The sequence below is a fragment of the Chamaea fasciata genome, unplaced genomic scaffold (genome assembly GCF_029207755.1).
Source record: "Chamaea fasciata isolate MVZ Bird 193981 ecotype frontalis unplaced genomic scaffold, bChaFas1.0.hap1 SCAF_30, whole genome shotgun sequence".
Lineage (NCBI taxonomy): Eukaryota > Metazoa > Chordata > Aves > Passeriformes > Sylviidae > Chamaea > Chamaea fasciata.
The window spans coordinates 71,184-80,574 of record NW_027094115.1 but is presented as its reverse complement, the minus strand read 5'-3'; the positions used below and the strand labels follow the sequence as shown (position 1 = coordinate 80,574).

At 57.3% G+C, this 9,391-nt stretch overlaps 2 protein-coding genes and 1 non-coding gene across 3 annotated transcripts; 1 reads left to right on the top strand and 2 right to left on the bottom strand.

Annotated features, from left to right (window-relative positions):
* Positions 1-74: 74 nt before the first annotated feature.
* On the bottom strand, positions 75-2,130 carry SNRPG (small nuclear ribonucleoprotein polypeptide G). Its single transcript, XM_066206099.1, has 4 exons — positions 2,041-2,130; positions 1,765-1,787; positions 1,143-1,267; positions 75-244 (listed from the first exon to the last, which is right to left on the bottom strand). Exons 1-4 carry the CDS (start codon positions 2,070-2,072, stop codon positions 194-196), a joined length of 231 nt encoding a protein of 76 aa, XP_066062196.1. The 5' UTR covers positions 2,073-2,130; the 3' UTR covers positions 75-193.
* A 1,026-nt stretch (positions 2,131-3,156) lies between these two features.
* PCYOX1 (prenylcysteine oxidase 1) lies at positions 3,157-8,622 on the bottom strand. Its single transcript, XM_066206300.1, has 6 exons — positions 8,478-8,622; positions 7,398-7,604; positions 6,543-6,717; positions 5,992-6,203; positions 5,704-5,856; positions 3,157-5,340 (listed from the first exon to the last, which is right to left on the bottom strand). Exons 1-6 carry the CDS (start codon positions 8,596-8,598, stop codon positions 4,688-4,690), a joined length of 1,521 nt encoding a protein of 506 aa, XP_066062397.1. The 5' UTR covers positions 8,599-8,622; the 3' UTR covers positions 3,157-4,687.
* A 73-nt stretch (positions 8,623-8,695) lies between these two features.
* Positions 8,696-8,766, top strand: TRNAG-CCC (transfer RNA glycine (anticodon CCC)). Its single transcript has one exon. It is a non-coding gene; the product is annotated as a tRNA-Gly (tRNA).
* The last annotated feature ends 625 nt before the right edge of the window (positions 8,767-9,391 follow it).

Below are 9,391 nucleotides of genomic sequence, written 5' to 3'. Positions count from 1 at the left end.
TTCCATGAGTGTTCCTAGGACTGGGAGCGGAATTAACGCCCAGCTGCCAAAAAGTGATGTGAGAAAGGCTTGAGTTAGGTCAACCATTACAAAATTGATTTAATAACAAAAACAAAATTATTGTACACTCATGGGCGGCGTCTTGGACGAGGGACTGGAACCGGTGGGTCGGGATTTGGGGTTTTCCAGAGGTTTATACTCGTTCCAAAGCTTCCAGCATGATGATGCTGTTCCCTCGGATCACCTGGAAGGGGAAGGGGAGAGCTGTTATGGTTTCTTCCCTCCAGTTTATTTTCCCAAAAATCTTTGAAAAATTGGCTGGAATTCCCCTACAAGGATGAAAACGGACTGAATTTAACCCTAAATCCCCAAGGATCACAGAATCCCAAAATCCCTGAGGGTGGAAAAGACCTCTGGGATCATGGGAGTCCAACCTTGTCCCCAGCCCAGAGTTCTGAGTGCCACCTCCAGGGATTTCTTGGACACCTCCAGGGATGGGGATCCAAACCTCCCTGGGCACTTCCAAGGCCTGAGCACCCTTTCCATGGGGAAATTCCTGCTGCTGTCCACCCTGAGCCTCCCCTGGCCCAGCCTGAGGCCGTTCCCTCTCCTCCTGTCCCTGTTCCCTGGGAGAAGATCCCAAATCCCCCCCGACTGTCCCCTCCTGGCAGGGACTTGTGCAGAGCCACAGGGTCCCCCCAATCCCCTTTTCTCCAGGCTGAGCCCCTTTCCCAGCTCCCTCAGCCTCTCCAGGTGCTCCAGACCCTTTTCCTGACCCTATTCCAGCAGATCTGTGTCCCTCCCACCTTGGTGCCATCCATAAATTCACTGGGGGGTCCCTTGATTCCCCCGCCAGATCATGGATAAAGGTATTGAACAGGGCTGGATCCTCTCCTGAACCTTGGGGACATCACTGATACCAGATGGGTTTGGCCCCATTCCCACCAACCCTTGGGTCCGTCCATCCATCCATCCATCCATCATCCCTCCAGGTGTTTCCAGCTAAGACTTCACCTCTCTGAAAAGGAGAAGCACCCAAAGCTCTGCCGAATTCCCAACTGACACATCCCAAACCTGTCCCTCCCCAAATTTCCTACTCATTCTGCACACACGGTTCCACCAGTGCTCCCAGTGCCACTCACCACCATGCCGATGTTGTTCTGCTGCCCGCCCGGCGCCATCTCCACGCACTCGTCGATCACCAGGTTCATGAAGGGGTCGAAGCCCCGCAGGATCCCCTGCACGTGCCGCCCGCCGTTGAGCTTCACTGCGGGGACCGGGGCGTGAGGGGTGGAGAGTGCCCAAACCCGCGGGCTTTCACCCCAAACCGGCCCCTCGGAAGGAGCGGGACCCGCGGGGCGGGGGGTGAATGGGAAAGGCTTAATGGGACCCATTACTGGGGCAAGGAAAAGTGGCTAAGAGCCAATCTTCAATTCATGTTATAGTTAAATTGACGAATTATGGTTTAAATGGATGAATTGGAATTTTAATTAATAGGCTGGGAGGTCTGATATCAGTCAGGGGTGGGCTGGTGCGAGCGCCAGCCCCAGCACAGGGAGCCCCTCCCTGGGCACCGTGAGGGGTGGGCGGGGGGCTCAGGAGACCCCCACAGCGGGGTCTGGGAAGGGGAAGGGGGCTCTGGAGCGTCCCCAAACCACAAACCCGGCATTGCTGGGGCCGCGGGGGCCGTGAAGGGGATGGGGGCGGGCGGGGGTCCCCGGGCACCGCGAGGGGGATCGGGGTGGGAGCAGCCCCACAACTCACACGACAGCTTCTTGTCCATGAACCTGCAACGAGACGGGCCCGGCTCAGCAGCGGCGGGTGGGGACGGCCCAGGAGACCCCCGCCATTATCCCCTCATGACACCGGGGCGAGCCGCGCCCCCCCCCGCCGCCATGACACCGGGGCCGCGCGGTGCACGCCGGGACACCGGCAAGCACCGAAGAGCGCTGTTCCGGTCCCCGCTTCCCCCCTCACCCTGCCCGGCTCCCCTCGTCCCCCGGCCCAGCCCCGGCCCAGCCCCGGCGCCCCCAGACCCACTTTTTCAGCTCTGGCGGGTGCGCTTTGCTCATGGCGATGGCAGCCCCCGACCCGTCTCTGCCGCGCGCCGCGTTCTGACGTCAGCGCGCCGTGCGTCTCCCCGCGCCAGCCAATGGGAGCCGCGCGGGCCTTCCCGCCGCTTCCCCGTGCGCCGCCCCGCCAGCCAATGGCGGCCCGCGGCGCGGTACCGCACTCACCCGAGTAGCGGCGCATCCAGAGAAAGACAGCGGAATGGTGGGGAGACAGAGCACAGCGCGGTGTGGGATGTGCGCGGCTACAGGGGGAGATACGGCGGCCTGGCCGCCATCGGGTGCGGCGCGTGTGCGCACGTGTGAGTGTCTGCACGTGTTCTGCGTGTGCCCACCTCTGCACGCGTTTGTGTGTTCGCGTGTTCCTGTGTTCACACGCGTGTACGTTTGAGTGTGCCCGTGTGTGTGTAGGTGTGCACGGCCCGGGGACACCTCAGGCCAGCGCGGGACCCCCGCACGCCCTGCACACGCACGGGGTCACCACGTGCCTTGCACAGCGCAGACCAGGCTCCCCCCACTGTGCCCAAGCATCACCCCCAGTGCCCCCCCTTAACTGCAGTGTCCCCTCATCGCCCACCCCATCATCCCCCAGTGCCCCCATTGCCACACCAGTGCCCCCCATCCTCCCCAGTGCCCCCCATTATTACCCCATCATGCTCCCAGTGCTCCCATCACCTGCAGCGTCCCCTCACCACCCACCTGATCATCCCTAATGCGTCCTGGTGCTCCCAGTGCCCCCCTGTTCTCCCCCACCGCCCCCAGTGCCCCCCTGTTCCCCGTTCCTGCAGCCAGGCCCCTCCTCCTCTCCATGCCCTCTGCCCCACAGACGTTTCCTTTCTGTCACAGGCAGAGGCTGATGGAGTCAAGGTCAAGGTCACTTGTGACTGGGAGGCGTCCAGCCCCACTGATGGCCGGCACAACAGGGGGCAGGGAGGGGGCACATGGAATGGACTGGGGGGCACAGGGTGTGTTTAGGGGACACAGGGAATGGATTGGGGGGCAGAGGGGGCATTCATGGGGCACAGGGAACGGATTGAAGTGGGTGTTAAATTTGTGCTACTTTTGGTGATTTTCTCCTCAAAAACGCTCAGGATTTAAAACTTCTTTATTAACTCCTTCACGCCTCACCTCAGCGATGGGTACGGGTGGTTTTTCCTCTTTCCCACCCATTCTGGCAGCTCCCAGTACCCCGTTCCCCCAGTTCCCACCCTGAGCAATAATTCCTGGGCAGCCCCTTTGGAAAAGCTGGGGCAGGGGGATGGACAGCCAGGGAGGGGACATTCCCAGCTGGAGGGCACTTTTGGGGTCAGTGCGGCACTTGGAATGAATTCCCTGATCTCAGACAGGGATAACTCACGGAGTTGGAGGGAAACTGAGGAATCCGCCTGAGGAAAATGTCCCGGCTCACTTGGGAACGTTTCCCTGCTCCTGCTCCCTCCTGAGTTGGCCAAAGAGCTTCCAGGTGGGGCCGGGACAGGTCCAGATGAGACATTGGGAAGAATTTTGTCATGCGAGGAAGGGTTGTCCAGCCTGGGTCGGGGCTGGAGTCACCATCCCTGAAGTGTCCAGACGACGCACGGACGCAGCGCTTGAGGACATCGTTAACGTGAACGTGGGTGGGCTGACGGTTGGGCCTGAAGGTCTTGATGACCTTGAGGCTGTTGATGATCTAGGAGGTGTTGAAGATCCTGAAGGTCTTGAAGGTTTTCATGTTCTTGAAGGTCTTGATGACCTTGAGGGTCATGAAGTTCTTGAAGCTCTTCCAGCCTTAAGGATCCCACAATCCCATGAGACACCTCCTTGGAGGGGTGAAGCAGAGTTCATTAATGTTAATTATGGCATCTTGAAGGTCGTGACGGTCTTGATCATCTTGAAGATCTTCCAAAGTTAAGGATCTCATGATCCTATGAGATACCTCCTTAGAGGGGCAAAGTTCAGAGTTCATTAATTACAGCATCTTGAAGATCTTGAAGGTCTTGATGATCTTCCAGCCATAAGGATCCCACAATCCTATGGAACACCTCCTTGGAGGAGTGAAGTATGGAGTTCATTTGAGTTAATAACAGCATCTTGATGGTCTTGAAAGTCTTGCTGTTCTTGAAGATCTTAAAGATCTTCCACACTTAAGGATCCCATGATCCTACAAAACACCTCCTTGGAGGGGCAAAGCACAGAATTCATTGGTATTAATTACTTGCCTCTTAATTGGCTGTCCTGACGGTCTTCATCTTGAAGATCTTGATGATCCTGAAGGTCTTGATCATCTTGAGAGTCTTCCAGCCTTAAGGATCCCATGATCCCATGAAACACATTCTCAGAGGGGCAAAGTAGAGAGTTCATAAATGAAAATTAAGATGTCTTGAAGGTCTTGATCATCTTGAAAGTCTTTAAAATTTAGGGATCCCATGATCCTATGAAACACCTCCTTGGAGGGGCAAAGCATGGAGTTCAGTTGTGTTAATTACTTGGCTGTTAAGTGGCTGTCTGGAAGGTCTTAATCTTGAAGGTCTTGATCATGTTGAGAGTCTTCCTACTTTAGGAATCCAATGATCCTACAAAACACCTCCTCAGAGGGGCGAAGCACGGAGTTCATTAGTGCTAATTAAGCCCTGGGGCTCTCAGAGCTCCGTCTTGAGCTTCTCGTGCAGGTCCTCCTGGTCGATGCTGGCGCTGTGGCCGCGCCAGCGGTGGAAGGCGAGCAGGGCGGCGTTGCGGGCGGCGATGGCGCTCATCTCCATGGCGCTGGCCGCGCGCTCCAGCCCGTTCAGGTAGTACAGCTGCTCGTGCAGGACCAGGGGAGGAAACCTCTCGGGAGCGCTGTACTCGGGGTACGCCAGCCACGGCTTCACCTTCACCGAGTCGTAGGAGGAGAAGAGCAGGTTCAGCTGCTCCTTGGTCAGCTCTTCCTTGGAAAACACCTTCCAGACGGCCGACTGCAACAGCAGCTTCCTGCCCGTGGCCCCTACGGGGGACACCACGCCCAGGCTGTTGATGAACAGTTTGGGGTTGTCCGTGGTGAAAATGGCCCCCAAGTGAAAAGCCTGGGGGTCGTGGTAACCGAAGAAGGAGGCGTTCAAGCGCCCGTGCACCAAGGTGGTGACAGTTTGGTGGTAGGGATTTGGGAATTCCGGGATGGGAGGGTCGAAGTTGCGGAAGGTGATGTTGGCCAACTTGCGGCCGAGCGGGGCTGCGATGAGCACGATGTCGTAGGTGTCCCCTGTCAGCCCCGAGGACGTGTTGTAGGTGACCTCGTAGACCTTCCCCGGGTCCCCTGCGGAGAACAGCTCAGTTATCCTGACCATGCTGGGAGGGAATCCTGAGTGTCCCTGGCATTTCAACATTCAGCTGGGTTTTGAGCCCTGTTCTCATGGAATCGTGGAATGGTTTGGGTTGGAAGGGATCTCAAAGCCCATCCAGTTCCATGGCAGGGACACCCTCCTCTATCCAAGCCCCGTCCTACCTGGCCTTGGACACTTCCAGGGATCCAGGATCCAGGAGATTCTCCGGGAATTCCATCCCAGCCCCTCCCCAGCCTCCCAGGGAGGAATTGTCATTGTGAAACCCCCAAGGGGCCGAGGTTGGTCTCCAGTGTCCCCACGCCCTCCCCACTGACGGGAACTCCAGCCCCACTCACCACCACGGCTGGGTCTGGTTTTGGGCTCTATGGACACGACTGTTCCCGGGATAACCTCGGCCTTGGAGGAGTAGATGAGGCCGGAGCAGACAAGTTTGTTCCCTCCTTTCACGGACCAAAGGCCAGACTGCACCCCAGCTAGAGACACAGCTCCTGCAAGGAAACCATGGGAAAAACCAACTGCAAAATCAAGGGGGATCAACATCTCTTTGGGACACAGAGCTTGGAGCCCAGGGAGCAGGATCCCCACCACCCCAACCGGATGGGAGGCTGCCTCCAAACACTCACCTACAAAGCCATTGATGGTGACCCCTTGGCCATAGTTCACCCTCATGGTTGGACAAACCACCTCGTTGATGAATTTCTGGGAGAATCCTGCTTTCTGCATGGCCTCGTCAATGGTCTGGTTGAGCAGCTGCATGAAGTCGTTGCCCCCCAGGGCGTGCAGCAGGCGCTCGTTGCTGCTGAAGGCGTAGTCGTGCATCTGGTACCGGTAGATCCTTTAATTGCAGACAAGAAATTGTCTCTGTTAACGAGCTCTGCGGCCCTGGGAGCTGCGGGGATCTCGTGGGGCGGCTCCGTGGGAGCAGCAGGACAAGGGCCTGGAGGGGCAGCACAAAGGGGCAGGTTGTGGTTGGGTATTGGGGATTTTTATGAGGGTGGAGAGGCCCTGGCAGAGTTTCCCCACAGAAGCTGTGGCTGCCCCATCCCTGCAAGTGTCCAAGGCCAGGCTGGACGGAGCTTGGAGCAACCTGGGACAGTGGAAGGTGTCCCTGCCCATGGAATGAGGTGTTTTTAAGGTCCTTTCCCAGTTTTTCCCCCTCAGGGCCCCAACCCACCTCATGAACTTGTCCAGGATGTCCTCCACCCACATGGACATGCGCAAGGGGTTGAAGCCGTAGTGCCAGAGCAGTTTGAGGAGGTTGAGGAAGGACCAGCTGCTCTCCTCAAACACAAATTCCTCCCCATTGTAAACACCTGCAAGGCTGCCCTCGGGTGAGGCGACTGATAGGCCTTTGGGAAAAAGAGAGAAAGGTAATTTAGGGAAAGGTAGAGTTATTCCACCTCAATTTTAACTTCCTGAGATAACCTGGCTTCGTGCTGACAAGGGTGAGTGATTGAAGATCGGAGTCCCAAGGCATGGAAAGGGGAATTAGCCCTTGACCGTGGGCCAGGGAGTGATTGGAGGTGAATTTTGGACCTTTATGATGCCATCAGTGGGTCACCTGTGGGGAGGGGCAGGACCATTCCCATTGGGATATGGGTTTCCTTTGCCTGGAGTGGGGCTGGGGTACCACAGGGGGCATGGGGGAGGTGATGGGGGCTACTTGGGGAGGAAAGTGGCCTGTGGGGGAGGGATATTGGAGAAAGGTGATTACTAGGGAACTATATGGGGAGGATATTGGGACAAGAAGGGGAACTATTGGGGAAGGACATGGGGCAATACTGGGAAAAGAAGGGCGGGCTATTGGGGAAGGATGTGAGGGCCTACTGGGGAAGGATATGGAGGTTACTGGAAAAGAAGGGAGACCACTGGAGCAGGATATGAGGGCTGCTGGGCATGGATAAGGGGCTACCAAACCTTGCTGTTTTGAGGGATTTCCCCCAGCAGAGCGGCCCCAGAGCACCCCAGGGGGATAGTTTTGGGACAATTTTGGGACATGGAGACAGCGGGGTGGGGGGCCCGTGCTCACCCAGCTCCTTGACAAAATGCTTCATGTGCAGGTTGAGGGGGTGGATGACGGAGCCCCCGGCCTCGTAGGCGGCCCCCTCCACGTCCAGCGTGTGCAGCCGCCCGCCCAGCGCCGCCTTCTCCAGCACGTGCAGCTGCACGCCGGGCCCGAACTTCTGCCGCAGGAAATAGGCGGCGGCCGAGCCGCCGATGCCGCCGCCCACCACGGCTGCGAGAAGGCGGCGCGGTCACCTTGAGAGCGCCGGGAGCCCCCGGGGCACAGCCCCTGCCCCTCGCCGGTCCCTCACGGCCCGTGACACGTCCCCTCACGGGACACCCATGACAGATCCCTCACGGGAACCCCCTCACTGACAGATCCCCTCACGGGACACCCATGACAGATCCCTCACGGCCCCATGACGGATCCCCTTACAGGACACCCCATGACAGATCCCTCACGGGAACCCCCTCGCAGATTCCTCGCGGCCCCATGACACACCCCTCATGGGACACCCCCTCATTGACAGATCCCCTCACGGGACATCCCCGCACAGATCTCTCAAGGCATACCCCCCCCCCATACTCCCTGCCCCTCAAAGATCCCTCCCAGGCCCCGTGACCAAGGGATCCCTTCAACAGACCCCCCCTCATATCCCCTGTCCCTCAAAGTTCCTCTCATGGCCCCCCCTGACCTGCAGGGACCTTGAGGGGTTCCCCCTCACACCTTTCTCACAGACCCCCTCAAAGGATCCCACTCACAATCCCCTGCCCCTCACAGATCCCTCATGGGTCCCCCACAGTTAGATCCCTCAAGGGACAGCCTGCAATACTCTCTGACCCACATAAATCCCCTTAATGGATCCTCCCCTGACACCTTCCTCACAGATCCCCTCAAAGGATCCCCCTGGCACCCCCCGCCCCTCACTCATCCGCTGACAGTCTCCCCTGTGAGATCCCTGCAAGGGACACCGGGCCCCGGCCCCTGGGCCAGATCCCCTTACGAGATTCCCCGCTCAGCTTTCCCCGTCCCAGAGAGCCGCCCTCCGCCCCACAGTGCCGTCCCCGGCGGGGTGTCCGTGTCCCCGTGTGTCCCCCGGCGCACCGATCCTGGCGGGCCCATGTCGGAGGCTGCGGGCGGGCGGGCAGAGCGCGGCCAGCAGCAGCAGCAGCAGCAGCAGCAGCGGCGGCGGCGGCGGCGGGAGGAGGCGGCGGAGGCCCGGCATGGCGCCGGAGAAGGGCGCAGGGCGATGGGCGGGCCGGCAGCGCGGCCCTGGCGGGCTCCGGGAGCATGAAGGACACGGGAAGCTGCGTCTCCCATCCGCGCCGCTGGTGTAGTGGTATCATGCAAGATTCCCATTCTTGCGACCCGGGTTCGATTCCCGGGCGGCGCAGTGTTTTGTTTTAATGTCCATTTGAATTCTTTTATCCTGAAGTTCTTTTTTTTACTTCCTTTTTTTTTTTTTTTTTTTTTACTTCCTTAATTTCAATCACTTTAGTTTAACTCTTTTAATTTTCCCGCCCCTGTAGAAGGCGCCGCCTCTCTCGGTGCTCACATGTACCTTTTCATCCTGCTACGAATCCCTTTACTTTAAATCCTTTTAATTAATCTCTTAATTATTTTATTTTTAACACTTTCGTTTTAAGTTCCCTTCTTTTAAACCCTTTTTTTTTAAACGCCTTTAGCTATCTTATTTTAACTTCTTTATTTTTATTCCTTCCCCCCAAAAGTCTTTTCCCGGTCCCCACGCAAACCTTTTCACCTCGCTTTTAAACACTTCACTTTTGATTCTTTCATTTTTAAATCCTTCGTTTTAAACGCCTACATTTTAATTCCTTTAGCTCCTTTACTTTTAATTCCTTTACTTTAACTCCCTTTATTTTTATTTTCCAGCCCTGCTGCCCCCATTCCTGGTGCCCGCATGCCCCTGACCTGTATATCCCTTTCCACCCCGGTTTTAACCCCTTTTAATTATTTTCGCTTCAATTCCTTAATTTTATATTTTGTTCTTTTAACAC